Source organism: Alligator mississippiensis, chromosome 1, assembly GCF_030867095.1.
Source record: "Alligator mississippiensis isolate rAllMis1 chromosome 1, rAllMis1, whole genome shotgun sequence".
In the NCBI taxonomy this organism is placed as follows: domain Eukaryota; kingdom Metazoa; phylum Chordata; order Crocodylia; family Alligatoridae; genus Alligator; species Alligator mississippiensis.
The window spans coordinates 263,070,726-263,084,223 of record NC_081824.1 but is presented as its reverse complement, the minus strand read 5'-3'; the positions used below and the strand labels follow the sequence as shown (position 1 = coordinate 263,084,223).

Here is a 13,498-nt window from a genome sequence, read left to right as displayed (position 1 = left end):
AGGTTCATAAGAGCTCCCAGCGCCATGGCAGGCAGTGGGGCCAGGGTCAGGAGAACACAGGCATGGCATAGCCTGTGTTCTGCTGAGCCTGCCCTCAGTGCCTGTGGCCGAGTTTGGGAAGCTTTGTGAAGCTCTCAGCACCACCACCAACACAGTCGGTCAGCAGAACACAGACAGCATCCCTGCCTGTGCTCCTCTGCCCCTGGTACCTGCTGCAGTGCTGGGAGCTATGGCTGCTCCAGAGAGCTCAAAGCAGCAACTTAAAAAATACACACACATTTTTTTTACATTTTCCTTGGCACACCGAGGAATGTCGGCATGCTGAGAATTCCTTGGCGTGCCAAGGAAAACATTTTCACGTGCCACTAATTGGCATGTGTACCAGGGTTGCCTATCCCTGGACCAACTGAATCAGAGAAACATAAACTTTTTGTGAGCAGCAAGTTACTTCTTCAGACTAACACAGCTACCTACCATTCAGCCGATAGCATAGTAACTGCTGTATCATTAAACAGCATGAGATTTTACTATTAGATGCTGGTAGACCCGATAGAACTGGAATAATGAGTATTACTGATAATTTCATTTACAACGGCCTGTATAAAATTGTATGGATTTGCTGTTGGCGAGAGGGGAAGAAACTCGCAGCAGATTCATGTAATTTTAAATCTCAACCTAATCTCACCCTTTGCCATAGCTCAGAAGGCACAGTGATAATTTTGCTTCTTTTTAAAAGTATTTTCCTGATATTTAAAACAGCAGTGAAAGGACAGCAGCACTTTACTTTCGTAATGCAGTTGGCCACAGATGAGCCAGACATTAGGTTTGGCAGGCATGACTTTGTTTATTCTTTGGATAGTGTTTGTACAGTGGAAGACAGACTTGAAAAGTAGAAGCGTCAAGCCTAATAGGGCACACAACAAAAGCAGAATAAGTGCTCAATAACAAATAAAAAGAAATAGACATTTAAAGTGTAAAGCTAACTTGAGGAAAAACAGTAAAATCTTGAATTTAGGATTTAAAATGGAGCTCCTGAATTTGAGTGTCTACTTTTCTTTTGTAAGGGCATGTACTCCTGGGCTGCTTGGCAAACTTTTCTTATAACAAGCCAAGCGTGCTTAAGAGATGTCTGGAAAATAAGGTTAGAATGAATAATGTACCACTCTACTTAATATATTAAGCACAGAAAAAACTGTAGACATCCAGTGCAGACAGACGAGGAGTGGACATGTTTGCCCTTCAAGTACTACAGGTTTTGAAGCAGTTATAAAAAGTATTTTTGGTTTCTTGTTCTGTTTACACCCTGCAGTGGTATTTACAATTAAGGTAAGTACCTTCCGGGATATTCTCTGAAAAAGTGAAAGAGCAACAATTCTTGAGTGAAGTTCTTCACTCCTTCAGCCTGCAAACAATATTCCAAAAGCAAACAGTACTTTTTGATTTTCAAACATCATTGAAAGAGACCATGAGCTGGTACTCAAACTAGTGTTAACTGAAGCAGACAAAGTAACTGTCCTATCATCCTGGAAGTCTCCAAAGCCTACACTGCTATAAGAAAAAGCTGTGTTAAACAGGATGTTGCAGAAGGTTAAATGAACTTCAATTCCATTTGCTCCTTTTATCAGACAGAGAGGTTTTTCAGTGAGAACATCTTGTAACTAATCCCCAGGTAGAGATATTCTGCCGTATGTTTTGTTGATAGGTTTTTAAAGATGTAAGAGGGAATGGCCGTCTTGGGCATAAATTACTGGTCTGTCCTCCAGCCTTGCTGTTTTAAGGTCATACTTTGAGCTTCAGCTAACAGCATTTTTAATTCATAGGCCAGATGTATCAGCAATACCAACAGGGTGGTTATCCTGCTCAGCAGCCACAGGCTCAGCCTCCGCAGCAGTATAGTATGCAGTATCCAGGTAAGCAGCTGACCGTGATCTCAGATTGTTCTGTATGTATGGAATAAGGTTTTCCTAAGTGCCTAATATTAGCTTCAGTTCTTCTGTACTTGTTTAGCCACCCAATGTGCTGAACACCTTTAACTTCCATTGACTTCTGTTGGAGTTGATAACACTCAACAGTTCCTTTTGAAAGATGTTGCCCTTAATTCATCACTATGCATGTCCCAGTCATAACTGCGTGTGCAGTTTATGGAGATTGAGCCTTAGAAGGCAGTCGAACTGAAATGCTAATTACAGAACACTTTGCATGGTCACCCAACTGAATGCATTGCTACAAAGGAAGACAAAATAAATCAGCAGTTGAAAGAACCATATATGGGGAGGGGGAAGTCTTCTAAAAGCAAGTATTAAATTAGCTTGGGGGGGTGTAAAATGAAGATTAGTTCTTTTCTGCCTTTAGCAAGTGATTAGAACTTCTCACCTGCCCAGTAATTCATAGGCAAAGGCCCCAAATCTCTCTACATGAATCTGATTTACATACTGAGGCTTTTCCATTAGTTTACATTTGGCTTAAACACTGGAATATTCCTTAGATAACTCTTTGTAACTAAAATGTGGTCCCTAAAGAAACTGATGTCAGAGGCTGTTTTTTTGAAGAGTTATAGGAATCAACTTGAATGAGAGTGCTCTCTTTTCCTTCAGTATCTATCTGACAGCAGAACGTTTAGTGTTCTGGTAGTGTGGCCTTGTGCTGCCTGGTAAGTGGGGGAACATGAATAAACAGTTAGATATCTGCACGCCATCTTCCCCCACGCTCCCAAAGGGCTATAAATTAGGTGTACTACTTCAGTCTTACAGCTCAATGAGAGAGAACTCTGGCTATCCATCTGAGACAGTATCTAGCTGTAAATAATCATATTTTATTAATCCAGTACATCCAGACACTGATTGTTACAGTCATCAGTTGAACTGTTCTGATTCTGTAACTTTACTGAAAAGGCTTTCCTGAGCACCAGAAGACAAATCAGCCTGAGTCTCTAATTGCCTCGTATTTACAGGAAATTTTTAGAAAATCAAGTAAGTGTTCATGTGTTCTAGGTGTTTTTACTTAGAGTACTTGGCAGAACAGACACAGAGTAGAGGTATTAACCTACAAAGTGAAGCTGTTGCTCTTTTTGAGGATTGTGCAGGCAAATGCACCACTTTGAACCAGCTTAATTGTATTCAAGGATAGATTTTTTTTTCAGCTTTGCAGAACTGGTGAACAAATCTCATAACATGGTTTGGATGAGAGTCTGAGTCCTGGAAAGTTTCAGACCCTTAGGTCATTCTCTGTGCGCCAACCTTGATCCCTGAGCTTAGCAAAGTGCTAAGCCATGGCTGACTGCTCTAACAGTTTCTTGTTCTCTGCAGATTACCCACCCCAATATTTATGATTTTGAAGACAGTGACAGACTTCCTGAAACCTTATTTCAACAAAGGTAGTAGGAGGGCCTGTCTCTCACTTTCCAGGCGTGAGAACTGAGTGGGGATTCTAGTTTCCAAGTTAGTTTTACTCACTTCCAATAGTAACAATAGCAGACTTCATCCAGTAATCTGCTGGAAGATGTTTTATGGAGGTTTGGCCTATTGTGAGAGTTCCAACTTCTCAAACTAAAAGCAGGAATTAAACAATAACCTCTCAGGTTGCAGTGAAATGTATTCTTAAAGTTCAGGTAACTTTTTTGCTCTTAGAGTACTCAGGCAGGGTGCCTCCTTGTAGATCATCTTTGACTGCTGCCATTCAGGAGCTGTACCTGTGTTTACCATAGTCTTCATTCCTTGCCCCTTGTTGTCTTCAGAGGGGAGTGGGCTTTCTTTGAATGCTCATCCCACTCCCTCTTTGCCCCAACAGTGGGTTGTTCCCACCCCTCTCTTCTGGCAGGGGTGCTTTGCTGTGGTGCTGACTTTTGGTCATGCCAAAGATAAAGGAACCTTCGAAAAATTTGTTTCATGAGTAAATTTTGATCCCAATTTTCAAGGTGAGTTCAAAATTTACTCCAATGCATTCTTCAATCCTTAGTCTTTCTCTTTAGGGCTGTGCATTTTTAATAATTTTTGTGTGTCTGGTGTTTAATGCTGACAGGATTCCAGTCAATGGAGAGGTTTCAGTGCAAGTAGCTGCAGGTGTGTTTCGTGATAGAGATAAAAGTAGCTCTCATGTTATAGCAAGATTTGTGTTTAAAATCTCTACTCTGAGAAATTCCCATGGAAGCTAGTTTTCTGCAGGCAAACACAGAATTGTTTGGGACACGTTAAGATGAAGCAGGCAGCAGCTGTATGTCAGCTTGCTGTTTTGCAGTGATATTATTTATTTGTTTAACACTGCAAACTTTTTCTTGGTAATGACTACTTAAAGCTGTAAACTAAACCATGAAGGGGCTTGTGAATGCATAATTTTCTTTTAAAAACAAACCAGTAATACAAGTAGCTTGGCAGTGGCTTGAAATCTCTTTTTTGAAAGAAACAAAGCTAAAACCTGTCCCAAATGATATTTTGATTTTTCAGTGTAATATGTGAAAATAAAAGAAGCCTTGCCCCCTCTCCTTCCTCACCCCTTCTCCTTCCTCTTCCAATTAAGATAGCTCTGGGAAAGCAACTTAAAGGCAAAAGTTTCAGTTTGGTCTTAAGTAAAAAGCTGTTTACTGTTGCTGGAGAATTTTAGCGCACCAACGAGCTTGTGCTTGTATGAAGGAAAGAAAACTGCAGTTTATTGTCCGGTTGTGTGTGTTTGTGTTGCGCGTATGTCAAACCTTGGGGTAACTTATTGCCCTTAGTAGTTATTGTGGCTCAGGTGTCTTTGTTTCATAAGAAAATAAGCATTTCTGAAAGTGAGTGTGCTGCTTTCTTGTCACCTCAATGTACTGCTACTGTGTTTGACTTCCCAGCGGGCTACAGTCAGCAGACTGGTCCTCAGCCAGCGCAGCAGTTCCAAGGATATAGCCAGCAGGCATCACAGGCTCCAGCTCCTGGCTTTCCTGGGCAACCCCAGCAATTGTCTGCTCAAGCTCCTCAGCAGTACCAGGCCAGCAGCTACGCAGCACAGAACTATACAACACAAGCCTCTCAGCCTGCTAATTACAGTGTGTCCCCTGCCTCCCAACCTGGAATGGCTCCAAGCCAGCCAGGCGCTTATCAGCCAAGGCCAGGGTTTACACCACCCCCAGGAACCACCATGACTCCCCCTCCAAGTGGGCCCAACCCTTATGCACGCAACCGTCCACCCTTTAGTCAGGGCTACGCCCAACCAGGACCTGGCTATCGATAAAGAAGCTCAGCTGCTGAATGCCACAGGTACATACAAGCAGCTGCTAGATACTATTCCATCTTAACAGACTCCAATACTTTTAATTGGTACTAAAGTTTCAAAACAGTGAGAAGGCAGAGAGAAATCTTTATATCAGTGTTGCTGTTTAATAAGTGAAATAATTTGCTGGGACAAAAGACCAAATGAATCCTTTTCTGCTTTAAATTGTATTGGCTTCCTAGTTTAATTTGGGGTTTTGGAAACACTATCTAAACGTTTGTAAAGTGTTTAACATTCTAGCTTGCCTTGTCTGAAGGATATTAAAATGCTAGTTGGAAATTTAGCTCACTTACCTGGCTTGTTTTTACTAATAATATAATGTACTAAATTAGATCCATTCTGGACTTAAAGCTAGATATTATGTATAAATTGTAACATTCACACTGAAAGCTAATAAAAAAGATTGAATTCACTGCTTGACTGGTTTTAATTAAGCACTCTGGATAAGATGGTGTGAGCACACTTACTTGTTTTTTATACCCTTTTTAGATCAACTGTTAAAATCCCCCAGAACCTATTTGTTGTATAGGCCTCGAGTGAAACTGCTAGATTTGTCACCCAGTCTGCACAGTGGGAAAGTTATTACAAAGGTTGGCTATTTTTTGTACTAATCAGTTTCAGAGCCATTTTTCAATGCCTATAGTTGCCAGATTGCCAAATCACGGTAGTTTTTCTTTTTAGTGCTATGGCAACAAAAGTGAACAGATACATTAAGGAACCCATGAAACTGACATAGCAGTGGGGTTTTTTTTAACTTGTATTCTGATTTAAAAAAAAACCCAAAGCTTCAGTGACTTGATAGGAATCTTTTTGAGGTATTTGGCTTGGAATCCTTAACAAGAAATAGTTTACCCAAACCTTTTGCCACTCAGAAAAACTTGGACAGCAGTACTGGTAGCATCATACTGAGCCAAAAAGAAAAGAAAACCCAAACCCCAAATCCATGACTATTATGAAACCCAAAGCAGACCACACAGAGCAAAACATGGCAAAGAGCAAAACCACTTTGCTTTGGTTAAAGGATTCCTAGAAACCATACTGCCATTGCTAATGGATGGAAAGGCTAAGGCAAGTCCTAAGAAAAGAATGGAAATTGTTTGAGGATTTGGGTGTAATGCACAACTGACACAGTACTATGAACTGTTTGACTGGAGCAAGCTACTTCCTTATTAAAAAATTTATGGTAAGGTGGTATTAAAATGTCCAGACTCTTTAAAAAGAATTGAATAATAGCAATAGGATGTGACCTGCACATCCAGCCTGATTTCTGTTCATCTCAGTAGGGTGGGGAGGCAGCAATGCACTTAGGAAGTATTTGGGAGTCTCGTCTTCTAGTACAGCCCCATTTAATACATTAGAGGTAAATGTCTCATCCCTAAGGCACACTGACAGTTACTACTCTTGGTTGGCCACAGTCCAATTCTTAGTGCACCAGGTATCCATATAAAAACAGTTGGTGTGTTTGCAGGAAAAAAACATCCAGCTTTTCACTATAGTAGTGATACCTCTAGAAGAGGGTACAGACAGTTTCACAATGCAAGGAAGCTTGCAATGTAAGCTGTCATTTCGGTAGTACCTCTTCCCAGCACTCATTTTGCACCAGTGCACAACACCAAGAAGAAAATCACTCGAAGTAAAACTTTACATGATTAAAAAATACTTTATTAGGAGTACAGTGTACCTGCAATGTACTTTAAGGCATTTTCTATAAATGACTTCTATTATTTCCTTGGTGCTCCTGTTCATACCGTCAATACATTTTTAATGTAACGAATAAACGCCTTACTTAAAAAAACTACATCTCTTTATTTCATTCATAAATGTTCAAGCAATACAACAAATAGCTTTGTTGGGGGGGGAAGAAGTGGTAAGTGAGTTTTTAATCAAAATACTGTAAAAGCAGTTTTAAAAATTCATTTATTGCTATTTTCCCTTTGTCTCCTACTATCAAACAGTTCTTCAAAGCCTGTCTCTATCTTTTTATAGAGAGAACCTGGTTATGCTAGGATTAGCTAGGAAATGGCATGTAAATATGATTCAGGGAAGTCCTGTCCCCACTTCACACATTATCTTACAGAACCCTGTTGTGCTATCCATTTGGCTTGTCAGGCAGCCGGTCTGAAATTCAGAAAATACTACCTTTTATGTAAATCATTTACAGCAGCAAGCCAGTGTTAATCCTGTTTCCCAAGTACATATGCTTATATGAAGAAAAATTACTGCCAGTCAGCATACCAGGGAGAGGGACTTGAATCTGGATCAGCTTGAATTTTAACTTGGATGCAGATAGACTATAAACCAATGTTCCTAACCAATACAAACAGGCAGAGTTTCTAACATTCAGGTCTTTGGCAAGAGGCTGCATAGACTTCTACAAGCTGCGCTCATGTCTTTTATTGTTTGTTTGTTTTTTGAATCTACAGTTTAAGTAGAGTGGGGAAATAGCCCAAGACTACAGAAGCACCTGGACAAGAAGCATATGGCATTATATATTATGATAAAAACAGTGAATATTTAAAATTAATGCATATTGCAGTTTCCTGGTCAACTTTGCCACCATTGTGCCTCAGAACATTCATTACAACATTGTGATAAATAATATACACACCGAATCTTTTAAAATACCATATAAACCGTACCTTACGATACCAAGAACAGGGAGCCAGCTTCCCCAGACATTATCCTACAACATATCCTTACCTTGTTTTAACCTAAAACAAATTTGTAAAACTGGATAAATACAGTAAGCAGCCTAGGCTATTACACAATGCAGTATTGTCATTAGATTTTTACGAACTTTTACACGTTAGCAAACTTGTTTAAATGACAGGAATATCATAAACTCTTTCATCTCTGAGCTTGTTTCGGGGAAGGCAGGTGGGTCTAATGATGGGAATTTTTCATGATCAAGTTCATGCAGCATCTACCATTTTCCGGGTATTGAAGTTCCGCACTCATACCAATGAACATAGTTAATATGCGTCTCACCCCCTATTTTGCCGAACTTGACAGGCTCCTGGCGAACTGCTCTGAAAAAGCCTAATAAAAACAAAAGTGGAAGACAGCTCAATGCAGATGGTAGTTTTAAGGTAATGGAATATTGGTTCATTGGCTTGGAGAGTATCTGACCAGAGTAGAACCAAATCAAAATGCTCTGTGTACTTGGAATGTATTTGGAAAATTCAGAAAATTTTCAGTTTGTCCTTCCTACCTCCTATGAACTGCACCAGACCGCTACTACACTTCAGAAAGAGCATGTGCATAATGTGGGTGGAATGGAGTCCAACCAGCTGAGCAGAGGCAGGGAAGGAACAGAACAGCAATGGGCCAATGTCCAGGTTCTTCCTCTAGTTATTTATCATTATCACTTAGTTTGCAATAAAACAGATTCCAGTGACAGGTAGACCCCACTTGTCCTGTAGAAACTTCCATATATGTGACCACGATGAAGGCTTAAAAGCTTGGGCGTAAACAGTTAAGTCCAAATACTGGCGTGTTCTCCAAGTTTATATGCAACAGTGCTTAGCAATGCCAATCTGAAGTCAAACTTACTTATTTTCATACACAGTGCAAAATTATACTGTCACTTTATAAACATGCCAGGAACAAGGCGGGGAACTTTCTTTTTAAAGAGTTTATGTGATCACTTCTTAGATTGTTTAATAACTTGCTTTCAGAAAAGCTGAAGTGAAACTACATCAAGCCTGGAGGCTATATGTAAGTGCCATACAAAGCCCCAATATATTTTATATTAAAAATATATATAGATATAGATTGATAGATATATTAGGGGTGTACCAATAGAGATTTTTGGGACCGATACCAATAGCCGATATTTAAGGAGATATATTGGCTAATATCGGTCCGATACAGTTGCCTCCAGCTGGTAAGTCCAGTGTGGTGGAAGGGGAGGGGGGGCGGCAGATGAACATCCCCCGCAGTGAGGGAGGGGGTGGGGGGATGTTGATCTCCTGGGGTGCTGCGGCTCAGCAGGGAGGGGGGGGAGGCAGCTCCCGCCACTGCTTGCACCCCAGGAGAGCATGGGGGTGTGTGTCCCCCCCAGGTCTGTGCAGTGCGGGGCAGGCTGCAGCTGGGGATGCACAGAGCTTTTCTCAGTGCAGGCTGGGTTCGGAGCAGGCACCGGCAGCGCTGGGAGGATGTTGCATCCACCTCAAGTTTTCTCTCTGCTCCCAGTGCTGCCACTGCCGCCGGCCACCCCGGCTCTTCCTGGTGCGGGGGTGGAGGCAAGGCGTTGAGCCGGGTCTGCACTGGGAGGTTGGCGGTGGTGGTGGTGCTGGGAGCAGAGTGGTGGCGAAATTTGGGGTGGATGCAGAATCCTCCCAGCGCTGCCGGTGCCCACTTTGAGCCCAGTCTCTGCTGAAAGGAGCCCAGCACAGCCCCAGCTGCAGCCTGCCTCGCCCCGTGCAGATCCAGGGGGCACCCCGCTGTGCCCTCCCGTTGTGCAAGCAGCAGCAGGAGCCGTCCCCAGCCCCCCTCGAGCCACGGCTCTGCCCTCCCTGAGCAGTGCCTGCCCCTGCCCCCTCCCTCGCCATGGGGGGGGATGTTGATCTGCCCCCCCATGCCCCTTCCCTTCCCCCTTCCCTCCCACTACACCGCACTTACCAGCTGGAGGCAGCTCTCAATGTTGCCGGCTCTTCTCACTGCCTGCATACTGCGCTGCGGCTGCACGCAGCATGGGCATTTATTGGCCAAATAATCGGCCCCATCAGGCTGATATCTGATACAGCCAATTTTCTTTATATTGGTACCGATCTGGTATCGGACCTATGTATCAGTGCACCTCTAATATATATATATATATATATATATATATATATATATATATATTTATGTCGTATGGTACAGTTGTCATTATAGTAGTGTAATTAAAATGGTACAACTCTTGTAGTGACAAGACCTTACCCTCAACATGTTGTGAAGCAGGTACTGGTAAATATGGATAACCAATATTTTACAGATAAGTCAGTGGGGAGAAGTTTATGTAGCCCTGGCTGTGTCTTGACTTCAGAGATGAGATCAAAATGCATCTTGAGAACCTAATCCCATGCGTGTTTCTTTAGACTTGGTTGCTTCAAGATTCAGGGTATCCAGTTTAAGTTGCAGCAGATATGAATTAGAGCACCATGAATTGTTTTCTTCCACCAATAACTTTTCCTTTCTAGTTTGCTTTTCATTTTCCCAGAAGAAAGGCCATGTCATTGACAACTCCAATGATTTATAGTATTCGAAAAACAACCATATCAGTGTGAACATAATTCTTCACACCAGTTTGTAAACTTAATGCTATGGTGTCTTTATAGATTTTAAATGTATAGAACTCACCCTGAAAAAGCTGGAAAGCCTTAAATGTGAGTGTGTGTTTATTCTCCTGTTGCAATCTCCCTGGGATGCCTGGCCCCCAGCCCTTTGGTGAGACAAGGTTTCTCTCCCTCGAACTGAGCATTTGTCACGCAGCAATTACTCCAAGGCTTTCCTGCTACTAAACCATCTTACATCCAAATAAGCTGAAATAGGCTGGAACAGCACTTTGCCCATTGCAAAAGATAGTTTGAATCAAGCAAGTTAGGATTCTTTACCTTGTCTCGTTCAGGCTGTGTGTTGGCTATCACACCATCAACCGGAGACAACTAGGCCTTGTGTTAGCTGGAGGGGGAGCGCGGTTATGAATTTGCTACAGCTATGTTCCTCAGAACTTACCACTTTTGGCTGGTAGCTGTTCTGGCGGAACTTGCTGTCCTGTCCTTCCATCTAGAAATGAGTCCACAAATTGGCAATGATCTTCTCCATGTCCTCTCTGGTCACCTATGTTGTAAAATTTTCCTGAAAACATCAAGGAAAAAGCATTCTGAAAAACCTCTGGAAAATTCAAATTGGGTTAGTTACATGGAATTTTTGGAACCGTTTGAAGCTTTGGTTTTGTCACCGGTGCCTTTGTAAGGCAGGGTACAAAGTGGAATGCTAGCATTCTTTATGTCTCAGTTTTAACTTGGAAGCTGTCCATTTAAGATGTAAATCTATACGTAAAGGATAGTATAAATGCTCCATGTTCAGTGCTGATTACTGAGAAGGGAACGCCTTTGTTGGGTAAAAGCTAAAATTTCCATTCTTGTTTTTTTTTCTCCTTCTCTTCATTGTGCTTTACACAGTATTTGTGCACATTTCCATTAAAGCCATTCCTGCAATGAGGGGAGTTTTGCTACTAACTTAAGCCCAAACCCATCTTCCACTGAGCAACTCAAAATGGCTTTAGAGATGTTCATAGGCTATCCTTGGTACACAGCAAGCTAGATTCTTAAAATGCCTTTTTCCCTATTTATGTCTTACACTGTACATCAGGGTCCTATAGACGACTAAAAATCTAATGTGTACCTGTCAATAGTTTAGGTAGTCAGTCATCTAAAGAACAAATTAAAGTTGCATCATTTGGAGGAACAGAAGAGTTAAGACTGGCTGAAATAGGAATACAGTATAATTCTCCATTCGCAGAATGTGTACTTACAAAGTGAACTGTGACAGGGATCTGAGATTTTGTACAGTTTGAGGTACAACTGCCCCACTAATGCCAGGCTACACTAGAAGTGAGTTGGGACAGGAATACCATATGTTAATATTCTATACCTGAACATGTGTTTTTACTGATAGGTAAAACATTCCTAGCATTCAATTAAGAAGTATAAGGAAAACCAGTGGCCCCAACTCTTAGGAGACTGGACAGTCACCTTGCTGGGGTCACCTGGCCCCAGCTGTCTTTCCTGCCTGGTGCAGGGGACTGGACCTGATGATCTTCCGAGGTCCCTTCCAGCCTTACAATCTATGAATCTATGGCTGTGTGTAAACGTGGCTAAATCCTTTTGCACTGCTTAAATTATGTCAGTGTTTGCACGCATCAGAGGCGTATTGCGCATCAATTATAGCTGCTGTAGGAAATTTGGTGGCATAATTTGCCTTAAAGACTTGGGGCGCAGCAAACTAAAACATCTCCAAAGAGTTTTAGTTTGCTGCCCTACAGCCGCAGAGCGAAGCACCAGGCTCCGTGCAGCTCAGGGGCTCTGCAGGAAGCCCTGCAGGCAGCCTGGCAGTAGCCTGGGAAGGCAGGCTCTGCCCAAGAGAGGGAAAAAAAAAAAATTGGCGAGCCTGATCTTTCTTTTTTCCCCACCTGAAGCCTGCCTACCTGAGCTGAGCAGGGGCCTGGTGCTTCCCTCTGTGGCTGCGGTGCCCCTAGAACCACCCACGCTGGGTACTTGCAGGCGGGTGCTGCCTGGTTGGGGGCTGCCACTGCTGTGGAGGGGAACACCGGTCCCCCCCACTCCTGCAGCCCAGGGACTGCTCCACTCACCGGCAGCTCGCCTTCCCCTCCTTGCTGCCGGAGAGGCAGGTAAGTCGGGTGTGTGCATGACATGAGGGTTTAAAAGGCCCTAAATTGAAGCGGTGTTAAAAACCCACTGCTTCAATTTAGGGCCCCTGTTTTGTCTACACACGCCCTATGAATCTAGTGAGAAAACATTTCCAGATTATGTTCGCTACTCCCGCACAAGCATATTCTTACTTGTTTCCAAAATGAGCAAAAATTGTGCAGCATGATGCTATAATTGCCCAATAATGTTAAGGGCTAGCTCCTGTTGCTGGACCTTGAAGCTTGAAGGCAAGCTGAGACCTAAAGTCTTTGCAGGTCAGGGAAGTGGGTGGTGCGTGAGCATTTAGAAGGGAGATGAGGCGGTTCTCCTCTAGTGCTGAGGTGCTGTGAGATCCTTTAAAGCAGCAGTTCCCAAACAGTGGGTCATGACCTCAAATGGCATCACAACATCAGCAATTGGGGTTGCCAGATTTCTGCGCCCACAGCGGGGTATGGAGTTTGCAATGGAGCCAGACCAGCTCCAGGCAGGAGCTGTCCCTGCAGCCCAGTGGGCAGGACCCAGTACAGGAGGGAAAGTTGCACCATCATGGCTGCCAAGGTAAGGTGTGGCAGTGGTGATGGTGGCGCAGTTATGTCCCCACTGCTACTGGGTGGGCAGGGGGTGTCTCAGCATGGTGATATGGTACTCCCTCCTGTGCCAGGTCCTGCCCGCTGGGCATGGAGCTCCCCAGGAAGAGGGCAGCAGGACAGGGAGCCACAAACTTGCAGCAGGCAGCCTGCATTCTCCCCACAACCCCATGGGCTCTGCTCTGGCCATGCCACCCACAGGGGAGAGGATGGAGGGAGGGGGAGCCGGGCTCCACACTCCACTCTGGCCTCAGCAGC

General features: G+C 43.2%; 2 protein-coding genes across 15 annotated transcripts in view; one reads left to right on the top strand and one right to left on the bottom strand.

Annotated features, from left to right (window-relative positions):
* TFG (trafficking from ER to golgi regulator) overlaps positions 1-5,650 on the top strand; it is a 33,727-nt gene extending 28,077 nt beyond the window's left edge. For both annotated transcript variants that reach the window (XM_019476254.2, XM_014599096.3), the window contains exons 8-9: positions 1,821-1,910; positions 4,820-5,650. In XM_019476254.2, the coding sequence (XP_019331799.1) occupies positions 1,821-1,910; positions 4,820-5,199 (470 nt within the window). In that variant the 3' untranslated portion in view covers positions 5,200-5,650. The remainder of the gene's footprint in view (positions 1-1,820; positions 1,911-4,819) is intronic.
* A 1,228-nt stretch (positions 5,651-6,878) lies between these two features.
* ABI3BP (ABI family member 3 binding protein) overlaps positions 6,879-13,498 on the bottom strand; it is a 295,005-nt gene continuing 288,385 nt past the window's right edge. For all 13 annotated transcript variants that reach the window (XM_059720568.1, XM_059720572.1, XM_059720574.1 and 10 more), the window contains 2 exons: positions 10,957-11,079; positions 6,879-8,277 (listed from right to left, as the gene is read on the bottom strand). In XM_059720568.1, coding sequence (XP_059576551.1) covers positions 8,162-8,277; positions 10,957-11,079 — 239 coding nt within the window. In that variant the 3' untranslated portion in view covers positions 6,879-8,161. The remainder of the gene's footprint in view (positions 8,278-10,956; positions 11,080-13,498) is intronic.